Consider the following 15,802-nt stretch of genomic DNA (forward strand, 5'->3'; position numbering starts at 1 on the left):
AATGAAAAGTATTTGAATAGGAATAACTGGTGGCTTGTTTTCAATTATTGTCATTTGCTATTTTTGCTCAGTTTTATTAGAAACATTTAAATTTTGAGTATTTACAACAGTACCTCAGATCTTACATCAGCCAAAGTTGTATTGTCACCACATTTTGACAACTTTGACTTAGAGGACCAACTTCACAAGGTAGCACGACTGCACAATTGTGCTATCTTTCAGTGGCATATACTGTACATTGTGTCCACATCCAGTCTTCTTATTAGACAATATATTTTCCAATAAACGCTTTATTTCACCAGCAACCAAAAAAGCCACTAATAAATTATCAAATTCATACTTCACATTCATTCAAAGTGCAAGCCTTCAGGCTATCAAACCTCTTGCAATAAAATGGAAATCCAGATCCTCACCTGTGATGATGGCACTTATCACCTAGATCCGTCAGTTGGCAAGCAATTAAAAATGGCTTCATTCATGTCCCCTCCACTTGTTTTGATTCCAGTTTGACATCAATTCACCTTACTACCAAAGACTTGAAAGTGTGTTTTAAGAACCAAACACAAAAAGCCACTCTTTCAGAGTTTTGGTAACTGAGAATTGGGCCTGTGTTCATCTGGAGTTCTTTTGACTGTTCCTGTATCGGATCCTGATATGTCATCCCCAGCCGTTCTCCTCCTCCCAGCTGAGGTCGTTGCCATCGTCCCAGCCATCTGCTTCAGTCTGTAATAGAGGGAAAAAAACATCACTCTCACTCAAACAACACTTTCATCAGAAAAAATCTGCTTTAGAGGCAACTTCCTGGCTAAAGTTTCAGATGTTTTTTTTTTTTATTATTGCAATTGTGGAATCAATTTATTTATAAGGACCTATTTTGCCTTTTCCACTTTTCTGACCAAAACATGTTGTTAGAATTTTGTATTATTGTGTTAAACAATGCCAAAGTTTCAGAATGGGGTTTGCGCATTTGGAAGTGAACCATGAAAGTAGAACATTGGCTGTGACATCACAATGAGCCGGACTTCCTTATATAGATGTGCCTGGGTCCGAGCTATACAAGTTAAGTGGGACCAATCAGCTGAGTGGGCGTTCCATGAGGTGGGCTGTAGGTGGAATAAATTAAAACACTGTTTTGGAAAGCCAAGAAAGTACAGCTGGAATGGGTTCAGATTCTGGAACATTCTGTGTGGGTTATTGTGTGTAGCTGCTCTACAGTAGTCCACAACTCAATACAAAGGGCTGAAAATGAGCATAATAGGTCCCCTTTAATGAATATCACTTATCTGATACTAAACATTACATGTTATCAAATCAAACTACATTTGTAACTGGTTGTGAAACAGGTTGAGCATTTGTCAGCAAATTCAAGGAGTATTTACATTTGACAAAGCCAACAGCTGAAGGGAAGTGAGGTGAAGTGCTAATCCTGATTCAAATCAAGTCCTTTACAAATCACTTACTGTACTTCCCCAAAAAGTGACCTAAAAACTGATTAAAATGTCACTGTCTAATAAATCCCTTGTATGTTCTGCTGATGAGTAAATAAAGTGAAAAAAATTCAAAAATGAAATCTCACCTCCGTCACACTGGTGGCTGCAAACTTGGCAGAGAGTGTTGTGTCAATGGCTGAGTTGTCTGTCTGTCCTGTGCCGCCGCTTGCTCTCAGTGTCACCAAAGCCGATGAGGACAGCTTGATGTCTGGCACCATGTCTGCAAACAAATCCAGCTCTGGGTCGACTTCGAGCTTCTTTTTCACTTTAATAGTGAACTCCTCCCCTAGACTTTCAAGGACCCCGTGTTTCTGTGGCCCTGCTGGTTTGAGGTCAGCCTCGCTCTCCTCTTGAGTCCAAACACCGTCCCATGATGAGGCGGTCTTGCTTTCATTGCCCGGTTGCAGTATTGAGCTCAATTTCAGAGGTTTGGACAATCCAAGTCTGAGAGGCTCAGTGGTGTGTTTCACAGGTGGAGTGGCACCTCTGGCTTTTGTGAACACACGGTCTGATGGCGGAGCAGCACAAGATGTTGCTTCAGTGTTGTCAAAGTCATCCCAAGGTTCGTCCTCTTCGACACTCTGGTGTGTTATGGTGACTCTGTCTGGTTTCTCTGAGACCTCACTGAGGAGCTGGACTGGTTTGTTCTTTACGTCCTCGCCCTCATCTGGGTCACTCCAGTCGGGCCAGTCCTCCACAGGGCCTTTCTGAATGTGTGCTGGCTGCTCCGGGATATAAGAGTCTATATCACCATCCTGACGAAAGCCATTTAAAGGCAGAGGCATCTCTTCACTACCGCCTGTAACAAAGATATGGGGGGGTGGGGGGGGCATAAGCATTGTAGAATCACGCTGTCTTACTGTTTCCTGTTCCAATACTTAATTGTCCTAGCCTTTTCTCTCCTGTCACTCCCAGTGTGGAAGACAACCACAGCGGTAAAGGCAAATAATTGTTCTGTTGTTTTTATTTTTTATTTTAGTTTTATTAATGTATTTTAGATCATGTGTTCTGTGTACAGTGTGGCTGACTTAGGGGTTCATTTATACATTTAGGCGTGAGATCCGGCTGACACCAAAACGGACCAGGAACACAACTTGTACATAAACCAAGGACTACCTGTACATGAATGACGTAATGATGTCACATCATTGCAAGATGGCAGCACCCATGTGGCTATGGAAGCACTAGCTTGTACAGTTAACTTTGTTACAATTTGGCCCCAAATCGACCTCACATGTGAAGATTAATAAATACAGTGGTTTGGAAAAAGTTTGCCCCCTTTTTTTTGGTTTTTGCATGTTTGTCACACTTGGATGTTTCAGGTCATTAATACCCCCATCTACTGTATGGCTCTTTAGTACAATAGTGATGAAAATGCCAATATTTGGCACTCATTTCTAGTCATACCTAATTTCGATTCCAGTGGGTAATTTCTGCTCCCCAAAAAGCTTCCTGTGTTGCCATGGATGGAGTTTTCACTCCCTGGTGGTCTGGGGAACAAATTCAACACTTTCGGCTGTGCCATCTGAGGATGGGAGCCTCCAATGATATGGATGGGTGATGCTGCAAGAAGAAAATCAATTAAGGCAACCGCATTTATGTTTTGTGTTTGTGTCATTTTATAAACATACTTTCTGGTGTGGTCTCCGCAGACCGTGTGAATTTGGGGGTGGTACGTTTAAAGACCTTTGTTCTCTCTCCTCCAACCACCACTTGAGCACCCAGCAGAGGTACGAGCACAGCCAGACTCTGCAGCGTCATGGCAACCAGAGCATCATTGGTGTCTCTCATTCCGAGCAAAACCTGCATCCAAAAGGGAAAAAACAGCATGCCTCATATTAGTATCCTGTGGTCATACTTGGATGATGTAGATCTCTAATATGTGTCTTCAAGACATTGTGTGGGGGAGGGACGGGGGAAATCAACCTGCAAGCAAAAAGGTATTCATTTGGAGTACACTGATGGCTAGCACTGTTCCTTTATACCTGGTTTTATGTTAGTTCTAGTGGTTGTGTTGAGCACATCATTTGTAATATGGCCACTTGCCTGAGGTAGGATCTGAATCTTCAGCTCGTCGCGAGAAAAGAACTGTGCATAGATGTGGAGGTGCGCTAACAGCACAATCCTCACGTGCTCCTCGTTGACTTTAAAGAGTTTGAGAAGCTGCGGGATGACATGTTTGCGGTAAAGGGCCACAGACAGTAGGCATTCGTCGCCGCTACCACCTGTGTCTGTCCAGGCATAAGAAGAAGCTTTTGCAACCAAGTTGTACAAGGACGTTTCTTGATGTGCTGCCATTGTAATGTCATCTTACCCTTCTTTGGCTTTAGCAGATGTGGCAAGAAACTTTTGACGGCCATTGGTTCAGCAAATACAAGGGAGTTGAGGAGTTTGGGGACAAGACGCACAGCAAACAGCTCCTCTGGCAGGCTCTGTACTCTGTCGAGTAGAAACCTGTGCAGACAGGAAATCAGCACCCAAATAAATCCAAATTACTGTCTGTGTGTTAGGGATGTCCCGATCCACAGTTTTAGCTTTTTTGTAGTCTTGCTGATCCGATCCTTAGAATATATTACTTTAGTTTTACTTTAGTTTTTGTTTTTTAAACAAACTAGTCTTTTCAACGCAATGGAAAGTTATTGACGGTCTGTAGGATTAACCAGCGGTTAGAGCGCCATTTCCCTTGCAAGCTACCGCAACAAAACAGCCGTCCGGGCACAAGGAGTGGGTACCTACGGAACCTAATATCCAATGTCAAAAGTGAAACTAATTTCACCACGGTACACCATAGACATATCTGCATGGTAATGTTGCGTTTGTGTCTTCATTGCAGCATTCATTACATTACATATACATTTCTTAAATAAAAAAAATTATGTGGCTATTTACAAATTATTTAAATTTTATTTATTTATTTTTTTAAATCATTGCCCTTGAAAGTTTTGCATGGATTGGTGGTTGAGGCCTTACAGCATGCTTGGGGATATTATGTGCTCTTTTACACGACTGAAAATACTAAATTTATTTGCAAAAAAATAATCATTGTATTTGTAATAATTTTGCCATTTTCATACTTAATGTGTGAAAAAAATATGTAACATTTGCTTGAATATGCAACAGCATGATTTATTAATTCAAACATGTTAGAAAAAACTGATAGTGAATCAGCGAAATTTGAAGAGCTTGTATGTGTGCGAGGGACAACCGTATATCATAAATTTTTTGCACAGAACATGAAGTTAGTTCCTATGCCTATATTGTATCAAAGCACATTTCAAATAATATAGAAAATAATGTAGAAAACATATATAAGACTATGTACAGTAAATTAATTTGAACAATTACTCTCTGCTCTGCAGTTGAGGAAATAATGCTAACAATGTGAGGATGTACTGTATCGTTACTTAACAACAACAAAAACAAAAATATGTTTTCTTACTTGAAGAACTCATTTTTTTCTTCCTCCGTCTTAAGGGTAAGGCTTGTCAGAAAGTTCATCACTTCCAGAAAATCATTCCTGTGCATATGAACACACGTGCTGTGTATCAAAACAAATATGTTTGCAGCGTGACCCGACATCGACAAACAACCACCATGCGCACCTGAAAAAATCATGAGTCAGTAGGGAGCTGAGGAGAGGGCGACATACGGGGTCAGAGTTCAGTGGGCCTGCCTGCAGGGTCTTTATCAGACTGTCGGACAGCTCCTGGGACACTGCAAAGAGAAACATCTTCAGAATAAGACGTACTGTATGTACTGTAGTTCATGTATGTACTGATACTCACCATAACCACTTAAGAGAGGGAGGAGGGCCTCCAGCATGGAACCGAAAGAGTAACAATCCCGAGAGTGAGCATGTTTGTCTAGAAGCATTTTAAAGCCCTCCACCTGTCAACAACGTAATGTTCTTTTATTTTAGAACTTGTAAACAACTAATAAATAAGAAATATTTTCTAGTGTGTTTATGCTAACCTGCTCTTCAGGAGGAACACAGCTGGCCTCTCTCACGTTCTGAATGCTGACAAGAAACTGACAACAACATCAAATGTCATAAAAGGCAAAACCCTTGAGGTCCACACAAAGACTTTGATACATTTTGGCGTTGTATAATTTTAACCATAGCATTAAATCACTGAAAGATGACTTAGCAATTACATGCATTATGAAGTATATTCATATTCTTTCAATAGCTGTGTCTCACCAACAGTCGCGCCACCCCTTAATTAATGGGATGGTATAAGCTAGTCTAACCAGATTTCCTGTTACTGTTGTGTTCGGTGAGACACACAATCGGCAGACTTGATCACACAGGCTTTTATTGCAGGTCTGAATTACAATAGCTCAAAACAGGCACAATAATCCCTAATAAAAACATGGGCTATTTTCATTTAGCCATCGGAGGATTAAACTCAAATCTGAACCCACAATGCCACTTCCTGTCCACCTCTCAGTCTTCTCTGACACATTTGTAGCAACACAAACAAGCCTGACTCTTATTTATGTCTTGAATGCCTTATTTAGTCTTATTATGTCCACTACATCTTCATGCTTTTTCCATGGCTATAAAATGTGATTCAGAACGAGTTAAAGCAGCACCTGTTGCCTTGGCATGCACTTCCTGGTTTATAAGATGTGCAGTTAGGGAATGCACTGGATCTTACTTCTGGAGTTGCTTCAGAGAATTTGCAGACCGTCTCCATCCCTCCTAGCTTCCAATGTCCATCTTCACTGACAAATATGGATGAGATGCAAATGTTGTTGTGGCTCGATTTACCCTGATGGATGAGGACAACAGGTTAGCAACAGTAGTAAGGTGTCACTTACATAGAAGGCTCAGTCCAATTTCATTCACCCTCTCGTGCAGGAAGACAAGTGCCTGCAAGAGGTCATAGATTCCAGCACAGATTTCTTCAGGGGAGAGGCTGTCCAGCAGCAGCTCCAGAGGTTTTACGCGCTCAGTCACCAGGTGGATGCTGCCATCCTGCACCGAGCAGGACAGGAAGCGCAGTAGGCATGGGTGTCTCAGGGTCTTCAAGTGCTGCAGAGGATGTGTGTACCATATTAATATGGCTAAATATGCCAACATACATGAAATTAGTGTCAAGTGACACTCGGGCTGTATAGGTTATACTATGGCTATTGTAGTTCCATGTGAAATTAGTACTATAAAGGAAGTAAAGGTGATAACAAACATGGCCTTTATGCGACACGTGACAGGACTCTGGATGGTTGATGTAAACAGTTGGAATGTAGGTAAAAATGTCCGTGACAAACATACCTTAGCAGCTTTGTTGACTTTATCTTCATTGCCGCGTTTGTGAACAAACACGGAAGCGGCTCTTCCGTCCTGGAGCACCGCAGAGAACATGGTGAGTCCGAAGGGTAAGCTCAGGAGTGGCTCCTCCGGCGTGCAACTTCGCACGGTGCTGTTCTCGGCGCCCATGGCTTCTTTCGCCCCACAACTGTAGGCACATCGTGTTAGTTTATCCGACATCACTCACCTGGACGTGATATATGCCACCAAATGATACAATATCGTGATCCCTAAAATATATTCTAAAACACTTCTATTTACCTGTCTATTGGCTGCTAGTAGGGGTTAGCCAGCGTTTAGTTTACCAGTTGCCTGAGCCAGCTGGCCATTGCTACGTATCCCCGTAGCTTAAAGGCTCCCGAACAACCATAAAGCACTTTATTATATTTTTAATTTAAGCGAATAAAACTAAATGATTTTAGTTTTCAATAAAAATGCGAGAAACAGACTACCTCTCATGTCTTGTCAAATGGACTAGTATGCTAACGTGCTGTAAACACGGACTCTTCCGGTATGGACGAAACCACAGCGAAAGGGGGTTGATGCAATCATAACTGTTATATGTATGTAGCTGTGTTTATGATCTACCATTATCTTTTTGAAAAATTTAGCACATAGCTCGTCTATCCAACATATACACTATAAAATACAACATTTCACACTTCTTGTGTTAAAGTAAAATACGTAAAAAGAACACGACCCACCCATGTTTTCATTGTTAATGGTGTTAACTCGAGTGGTGTGAGGTAGTGACGTTAAGCAAGTGGCTACTACATGTTAAGTGGAGACTCTTTGTTCTTACTAACTTACTGAAATCAAAAGCCATTTGTTTAAATATGCACCGAACCCTTTCATACTATTCACATTTAAGAAATCGATAGAACCATACTTTGATCACAATTAGAGTTTATCCTGAGAGGGTCACAAACTGAAAATGAAAGGGATATTTTGAATTTAGTTATCCAATTCAGCGTACATATACTAATCAGGAAAGATATGTATATATGTATTGGTATATGTATAGTTATATGGTCTTTCACTTGTATAGCGCTTTTCCAACTCCAATGTACTCAAAACGCTTTGACACACATTTAGCACATTCAGTTACTGGAGCAACTGGGGCTTCAGTATACCGTATACTTCGTCATGATCACGGGACGACAGAGGATCGAATCCGCAACTTTCAGGTTGGGAGACGACCACCTGAGACATTCCCAATACAAATCAACAAAAAAACCTAAATAAATAAATAAATGGTACCAGCAGCAACAGTGGTGTGTGGGCTCTATCTAGTGGTACTCAAGAATATCAGCGATTAAAAAAATACCGTGCGAGTATTGTGTGTAGTGTATCTGTGTACAGTATATATAAATAGAGACATATCTATATATATTTTTACATACGACATATACGATTTGTATACAAATAAAAATATTCACCAAAAATTTGCTGAATTAAATTAAATTATTATTTCATTATTCAACGCTCCTTAATTACAACATAAGCCAATTACTTAATTACTTACAAGTACAAACCACATATTCCAGGCTAAGCTGATGCATTGTTTGGGGATGAACTATATCTCATCTTTCAGTATAGCTCTTGATTCAGCAACAAACTTTTGTCAGGGGAAGTGAAGATATGAACTGTGGTTGGTTACCTTGGTAATGAAGCAGTGGAAGGGGAAAAAAACAACAACATTCAAGTAGTTTCTTTTTGAAAGCAGAAGGTAACATGGATGAGCTTGGTAAGGCTACTCATGTTTTGTTTTCTTAGTTATCGTCAAATTGATCAATTGACTCTATAAGCAAAGTGATTTAAGAATGTTTATTGTTGTGGTTGTTTTTAAACTGATATTTGTAACATAACTTTTTTACAATCATGAGAAAATATCACCATTGTGTATGATAGTTGCTTGCTGCGAACTATAATCCCAATAAGAAACATGATTTTTATTTTGAATATTACAAAAGGTAATATTTGTGCAGGTGTAACCTACAGCATGAAATAGTTAAATATATTTGCCACAAGATTCTTATGAGTTTTACTTCTGTATAAATGTTATGCCATCACTTCCTGAGGAAACCAGCTTTGCACAAATTAACCACAAACATGTTGTTTTACAGGAAATGCAATCACACAAGTTGGTTAAAGTGTTAACAGCAAAAAGTGGAATACACTATTAGTGTTGTTGTGTTTGTGTATCTTGTCACAGATTTGCTGTTGGAGGAGCTAGCTCTCAATCCAGAAGGCAGTAATACAACTGCCAGTGAGGTAAACATAAACATAAACCACAGCATTGTCAAATACCGCCATGGAATATTAAATATTGTGTGGGTGTTTTACCTTGCGTGTTGTCATACTGAAGGTGCAAGCTGCAGTCAACAGTGGACCTAAGAAGGGAGCAAACCTAAATGTTTACAGGTGTTCACTCACTGCATGAACAGTGTACCATGTGAATATAATACAGTGCAATCTCCAGTGTTGACCATCATCGCATTTTTCCCACATTGAGTTAATTTATCTGTTCCAGGGTAAAACTGTCACCTTTATTATGAAACCTTTATTCACCGTACAGGTCATATTTAAGTAGTATCGGAACGTAATTGTAACATGATTAAAAAAAATATATAATACATATCTATACACACACACATGTGTATATATATGTATTTAACACCTTTATTTGAGCACAAGAATAGCCCAATGCAGTCTGACGGTGAACACTGAAGTCTTACGTTACACATGACGGCGGTTCGAGGGCTGGTGTTTTGTGTTTTTGTGCACATTTTGGGGGCCTATTTTTCAAGAGTCCACATTATTCTAATTAAAAGCATTCAGGATTGGAGATTCCATTGTATAATATAGTATTCCTGCCTCAGAAACCTTCTCAGTTTTGATGTTTTCACCTCCTTGGGGTTTTAGTGACTATCCCCCTCCAGTGGAAGCTTCCCAGGATGATGATTCTCCTACCAAAGAGCTGGATTCCATTTTACAAGATCTGATGAGTCTGGGATCTCAGGTCAGTATGACCAGCAGAGGGCAGTATTGTTTCAATATGCACATAGTCTCATATTAAGCAAGAGCCTTTACCTGGCTGATCTTATCTCCATTTAGAATGCAGAATTTTCACCACTTTTCACCACTTCACCACGAGAGCAGAGGAAAGCAAAAGATGGACAACAGGAGACCAGTTTGGATTTAAATGCAAAGGCTTCAGCAGAGAGCAAAGATGCAGACAGTATAGACAATCTTCTTGGCGGGCTGACAACTGACCTGGAAAAGATCGGCGTCCGCACCACAGCCAAGGGTCACTGTACTGCCTGTAACAAAGCCATTGTGGGGAAGGTATTAAAAGGTTACACAAACCATCAGCAAATCATTAAAGGCAATGTGTTCAAGACATGAATTGTCTTTTTTTTGCTGTATTGCTCAGATGATCACGGCCATGGGTGAAACATGGCACCCGGAGCACTTTGTGTGTGCGGTGTGTAAGACAGAGCTGAGCACCACAGGTTACTTTGAGAGGGAAGGACGTCCATACTGCACAAAAGACTATCATCAACTCTTCTCGCCACGCTGTGCCTACTGCAAAGGACCTATTGTACAGGTGAGAGGCCATGTACTCATTTATATTCATCAATACCATACATTATAGCAACAGTTAGTAATTGTGATGATACCTTGGCATGTATTAATGCTTTAACGCTTTTCATGATCCCGCCACTAGCCTAAACTACTTCTTAAACACCAAAAACCTACCATAACTCGGCTCATGGGATGAAGTGGGGGGAAAAGTCACAGTTGATGTACTACACTGCTGATCAGGATACATACAACTTCATGTAAAAACATCTGAACTATCCTTTTAAGGAGAACACCATCTCTGTCATTGCCGTAGTGACCTGGATCACAGACTTTTATGGTTGGTAGCACGGTCTTTCGAAGTAGGAAGCGGGCCTCCCCAGGGAGGTGCCAAAAGACTGCCTTGCGGCCTGAGAAAAATAAAGAACAACATACTTTTCAAACCTGCTAAGCTAACCGCCGTTATCTTCAAAGGCAAAAACATAAATATTTTTAGCTCCAAGAGAGAGCAAATAGAGTTTGGGGTGCAGCAGAAAACGCCACAAAATGTGCTCTAGTCAGTGTGTCATGGCACTTTGCGGCAAGATGGACTGGATCGGATTGGAACAGATTCAGTGTGAGTCCGGGGTATGTGAGGCTGCAACCGTATTAGCTTCTCTGACAGGAGGAACACTGTACTGCACTTGGAAAACTGATGGTCTATAATACAAGTGGATGAGCCAGGACACCTCTCGTTAGGACATGCATGCTTTGCTAACTACTACTTCTACTACTACTACTACTGTAGTTGTGTGCTGTACTGTAGTTGCACACAAAATGATCAAGTAACGTTTATGTATCTTTAATAGTTTGACTTCATTAGCTTCTTTGTCAAATAAATCACCAATTTTCACTCATATGCATGAGACTTAAGGTGAAAGACACTTTAAAAATAAAATAAATATGTCAATTTTTAATATACTGTATATTAAAAGATAGGGTGACCATATTTTGATTTACGAAAACCAGGACTCAAGACTTGCAAATGGTGTCTCCTCTGTATGGAGACACAAATTTCAAAACAAAACGAGACAGGAACCTGCGGTCAATGCTTGTTAAGAAAATGTGGCGTCAAAAGTTGCAAAGAACTTGGAAATTCAAACCGCCATTGTGCATGACGTAACCAATTTTACAAGACTTTAACTTGGCAAATCTACAGAGGAATAAATCCATGAATATGTTTTGTTATTCTTTGACTTTTGAGCAACACTAATTTAAAAAGCCACCCACATCATAACCTCTCAGGAATGACATCGCATGCAGAAGATAGACTAGACTTCTTTATTGTCATTGAGTACCCTAATGACAGTCATTCTAAAACCAGGACGGCTCCAACAGAACATGAAAACAGGACAATTCCTAGGAAAACAGGACACTTGGTCACCGTATTATCAGATGGGCTAAACTAAAAGGGGTAGGCATTTATTAGCTTTTGCTTCAGCCTACTCCTTTTGGGCTTGTGATCAGAAAGCTGAATACAAATGTAAATAATGGAAAGTTATATTTTGATTGATGTAAGAAATGCACAGTAATGTTTCATATATATGCCCCCCAAAAAATAAAAAAAACAACAAAAAAAACAAAAACTAAACTTAGATGAGACACAACCTATGTGAAGCCACATAGGGTGGAATTGAACTCTGGTCTGCATGCTTAGCACTCTGTTGCCGTGCAGCAAGAGAAATATGTCTTACTGTAATTCTTGCTGCAGAACATCCTGACAGCTTTGGACCAGACGTGGCATCCTGACCACTTCTTCTGTACGCACTGCGGAGACTTCTTTGGAGATGATGGTAAAAGGTCAAACTTCTAACCAATTTAAGTGTCTGTGTTATTATTGGTCACTTTAAATGTTTTGTAATAGGTTTCCTTGAGAAGGATGGGAAGCCATATTGTCGCAAAGACTTCTACCACCTCTTTGCTCCCAAGTGTGCAGGCTGTGGGGAGTCAGTGATGGAGAAGTACCTGACTGCAGCTAACGGCACATGGCATCTGGAGTGTTTCGTTTGTGCGGTGCGCCTCTCACCCTCACATCTAGCATGCTCTCTTTCATCATCTCATCCACGTGTCACACTCTCACACTCCAGGACTGTCTGAAGCCCTTCTCCGATGGCCGTTTCATGGAGCTGGACGGTCGGCCGCTCTGCCAGACGCACTTCCACTCCCGACAGGGCACTCTGTGCGGCAGCTGCCGTAAGCCCATCGTGGGTCGCTGTGTCTCGGCTCTGGACAGCAAGTTTCACCCAGAACACTTTGTGTGCGCGTTCTGTCTGAGGCAGCTCAGCCAAGGAATCTTTAAAGAGCACAAAGGCAAACCGTACTGCTCAGCCTGCCATAACAAACTCTTTGTGTGACATGGAAAGATCGAAATGAAGAATGAATGAATCAGCTCTACTTCAATGTATATGCCAAGCTATCTGAACAAAACATAAAAATCTTTGCTTTGTGTTATAGCTGACAAACAAATTAGTGCAAAGAGGAATTAATTTTAGTTTTTAGAATACAGTGTATGCAATGGGCAAAGAAAGAAAGCTGAGAGCCCAAAATAATCCCTGGGCTGGACTTTGAACACCACTGCTTTAATCAATAAGTACCTGTATATCATTCAGTCTAAGTACAGGGATAGAAATCAAGTCATTTGTGCATTTAATGGATTGTTGTTGTTAAGTAAAGACCTCCATCGCATTCATCCATTCATTTTAGAAGTTACGACATCTGGAATATCACAATATGTATATCATATATATAAATTCCATCCCATAGACTGTGGTGGCATGAAAATGTGTTTGCCCTCTTCTTTATCACACTTAAATGTTTCAGATCCTCAAACAAATTTAAATATTAGTCAATGACAACACAAGTGAACACAAAATGCATTGTGGGGAAAAAAAATCCAAACCTACTTGGCCCTGTGTGAAAAAGTGATTACCCCACTCTCACCACAGTAAGAGCCATTATCACAAAAAAGGGCAAAATCATGGAAAATGTACTGTCAAGTGTACAACATAATTAAATTTGAGACTGCCATCCTCAGTGATAAGACATTCTACCATGAAATGTACTTTATTTCTAAGGATATGTGATGTAAACACTTTGCTGACTCAATGAATACAGATATTGACTGTGCTGGAGCTTCATGGCCTGTTTCCATGACCAAGAAGCTCCATACAAGCCTTACATCAGCAAGCATGATGCCAAAGTTGTTAAAAAAAACCTGCAGCCTGCTGCCACTGGACTCTGTGGAGTAGTGGAAAGTTAGCATGTGGAGGTATGAATCATGCTTCTCTATCTGGAGTGTGGATGAACGTTTGATGGTGCAGGGATAACAAAACTTGTAGAAGAACCCGGATGAAGCATGTTTAGAAAGAAGGGAGATGATGAAATGGAGTTTCCAATAAGCTATTCTTGTTCATGTGGCCAGACAGCTTGCACTGGCAAAAGTTGGCATGGAGTCACTATGCCAACCGGCATTTTTGGCCTTCAGCACTGTATGCACTTCATCCTCCACTACACTGTTTCCTTTATAGTACTACATGGAAGATTGATGATGGAGGGGCTCAAGTCAACAGAGTCGGTTTTACTAGTAGAGGGAGCTTCCAAACATCACTTCAGGCTTTAAACAACTCACCCCAGGTGATGAGGGATAGATCAGCCATAAAGTGCTCTCATGTTTTTGGACGAAAATTGTACTTGCACATGTACTTTGCATGTTGTTTCATTCCTTTGCTAAGTAAAACAAGGATACATTGTCATACTGTATAAATGTAGTTATAAACCACCCTGTGCTGATGAATCAATGCAATCATGAATAAAATAATAAAACACTAAAATAATGATAAATATAGCTAATACTTGAAAATATACAAATATGGTATCCGAAATATATAATAGAATGTCAAATATATTATACAAATTTCCATGCTAACATAATACCTCCTACCAGTGTAGAAATGTTTTTTGTGAGGTTTGCATATGTTGAAAAAAGGTCTTCCTGTTGTTCAAAATTAGCATTGATTACTTATGATGTCCCAGTGTCCTTAAACCTTTAGAGTCCAGTGGAACTTTTATTAACCCTTGTATTATGTTACGGGTCAAATTGACCCGTAACATAATACAAGGTTAACTAGCATGATTTGTTAACCCTTGTATTATGTTACGGGTCAATTTGACCCGTTTCAGTTTTTGTGTTAATGACCCTAGATGAGGAAAAGTCACAAAATTTCATGACAACACAAAAACTGAAACGGGTCAAATTGACCCGTAACATAATACAAGGTTAACTAGCATGATTTGTTAACCCTTGTATTATGTTACGGGTCAATTTGACCCGTTTCAGTTTTTGTGTTGACCAAAGTACTGGTTATCCTTTCTTTTTTTTCATGAAATTTTGTGACTTTTCCTCATCTAGGGTCATTAACACAAAAACTGATTTGTTAACAAATCATGCTAGTTAACCTTGTATTATGTTACGGGTCAATTTGACCCGTTTCAGTTTTTGTGTTGACCAAAGTACTGGTTATCCTTTCTTTTTCTTCATGAAATTTTGTGACTTTTCCTCATCTAGGGTCATTAACACAAAAACTGAAACGGGTCAAATTGACCCGTAACATAATACAAGGGTTAAAATATTTTTTCATTTTTTTTGTGTTCGACAACCTCATGTGTGACTGCTACTACATTTTCATTCTGAGAAAAGTGTATTAACACTTTGGTCTTAAAATAATCCTTCCATCCATTTTCTATGCTGCTTATCCTCACTAGTGTCGCGGGGGTTAAAAAAAAATCTCTGTGTGGAGTTTGCATGTTCTCCCCGTGCGTGCGTGGGTTTGCTTTGCTAAAAACTTTACTTTTATTGTCACTTCCAAAGACTGTGCCTAAAATATAAAAATAAAAAACAACGTGGCGAGACAATGACAAAATCATGGTGAACATTATTGACCAAGAATCTAGTTTTTCTGAACCGATTTTCACCATTTAAAGACTTAAATGCAGTTTGAAGTCTGCACTTTTGCCAACGTTGAAAGGGAGTACCTGTGTTGCTGTTATTGTGCTACAGTATCTAATATATTATGCAGCACCCACATACGTAGATTGCAGATACAAGGTTGTGGACGCTTGAGAGTTAAACACACTGTGCAGAACAATACAACATTCATCAAGAACAACTTTAATACCAGTCCTTTTCTTTTCACACTAAATGTTTACAAAGAATAAATAAAAGTGTGAGTGTTTTACTACAGAGGTGCTAAGTAACATGGAGCCATGGCACTTACATAAAACTAGCATTTTTATTAGCGTAACATCACTTTAGAAGGAAGAACAACATTCTAATAAAGTGCCTTTAATTGGATTTTGTGGCACACTAACTTAGCTA

General features: G+C 39.9%; 2 protein-coding genes across 4 annotated transcripts; one reads left to right on the plus strand and one right to left on the minus strand.

Annotated features, from left to right (window-relative positions):
• Positions 1 to 53: 53 nt before the first annotated feature.
• Positions 54 to 7,339, minus strand: scyl3 (SCY1-like, kinase-like 3). 2 transcript variants are annotated; one of them, XM_058072999.1, is made up of 14 exons: positions 7,257 to 7,339; positions 6,769 to 6,952; positions 6,343 to 6,528; positions 6,152 to 6,265; positions 5,463 to 5,519; positions 5,276 to 5,378; positions 5,093 to 5,204; positions 4,930 to 5,007; positions 3,805 to 3,944; positions 3,537 to 3,721; positions 3,122 to 3,293; positions 2,898 to 3,053; positions 1,577 to 2,289; positions 54 to 723 (listed from the first exon to the last, which is right to left on the minus strand). In XM_058072999.1, exons 2-14 carry the CDS (start codon positions 6,931 to 6,933, stop codon positions 658 to 660), a joined length of 2,247 nt encoding a protein of 748 aa, XP_057928982.1. In that variant the 5' UTR covers positions 6,934 to 6,952; positions 7,257 to 7,339; the 3' UTR covers positions 54 to 657. The 2 variants fall into 2 exon arrangements, with proteins under 2 accessions (XP_057928982.1, XP_057928980.1); XM_058072997.1 differs by having other exon boundaries at positions 7,066 to 7,325.
• A 195-nt stretch (positions 7,340 to 7,534) lies between these two features.
• On the plus strand, positions 7,535 to 14,201 carry lpxn (leupaxin). Of its 2 annotated transcripts, none has more exons than XM_058073002.1 (9): positions 7,535 to 7,991; positions 9,020 to 9,078; positions 9,173 to 9,228; positions 9,730 to 9,826; positions 9,922 to 10,152; positions 10,241 to 10,414; positions 12,140 to 12,221; positions 12,293 to 12,441; positions 12,516 to 14,201. In XM_058073002.1, exons 4-9 carry the CDS (start codon positions 9,809 to 9,811, stop codon positions 12,780 to 12,782), a joined length of 921 nt encoding a protein of 306 aa, XP_057928985.1. In that variant the 5' UTR covers positions 7,535 to 7,991; positions 9,020 to 9,078; positions 9,173 to 9,228; positions 9,730 to 9,808; the 3' UTR covers positions 12,783 to 14,201. The 2 variants fall into 2 exon arrangements, with proteins under 2 accessions (XP_057928985.1, XP_057928984.1); XM_058073001.1 differs by lacking the exon at positions 7,535 to 7,991 and adding an exon at positions 8,016 to 8,551.
• Positions 14,202 to 15,802: the final 1,601 nt, after the last annotated feature.

This window comes from Doryrhamphus excisus, chromosome 5, assembly GCF_030265055.1.
Source record: "Doryrhamphus excisus isolate RoL2022-K1 chromosome 5, RoL_Dexc_1.0, whole genome shotgun sequence".
Lineage (NCBI taxonomy): Eukaryota > Metazoa > Chordata > Actinopteri > Syngnathiformes > Syngnathidae > Doryrhamphus > Doryrhamphus excisus.

Bases quoted from the DNA above. Each gene is read 5' to 3' on its own strand.
- scyl3 (XM_058072999.1), bottom strand. From the start codon at position 6,933: ATGGGCGCCGAGAACAGCACCGTGCGAAGTTGCACGCCGGAGGAGCCA. The intron at 6,266-6,342 runs GTGAATGAAATT...CTCATCCATCAG, and splicing joins TTGTCTTCCTGCACGAGAGG to GGTAAATCGAGCCACAACAA. The intron at 3,722-3,804 runs GTAAGATGACAT...ATGCCTGGACAG, and splicing joins TCTGCTAAAGCCAAAGAAGG to ACACAGGTGGTAGCGGCGAC.
- lpxn (XM_058073001.1), top strand. The intron at 9,079-9,172 runs GTAAACATAAAC...GTCATACTGAAG, and splicing joins GTAATACAACTGCCAGTGAG to GTGCAAGCTGCAGTCAACAG. The intron at 9,827-9,921 runs GTCAGTATGACC...ATCTCCATTTAG, and splicing joins TGATGAGTCTGGGATCTCAG to AATGCAGAATTTTCACCACT.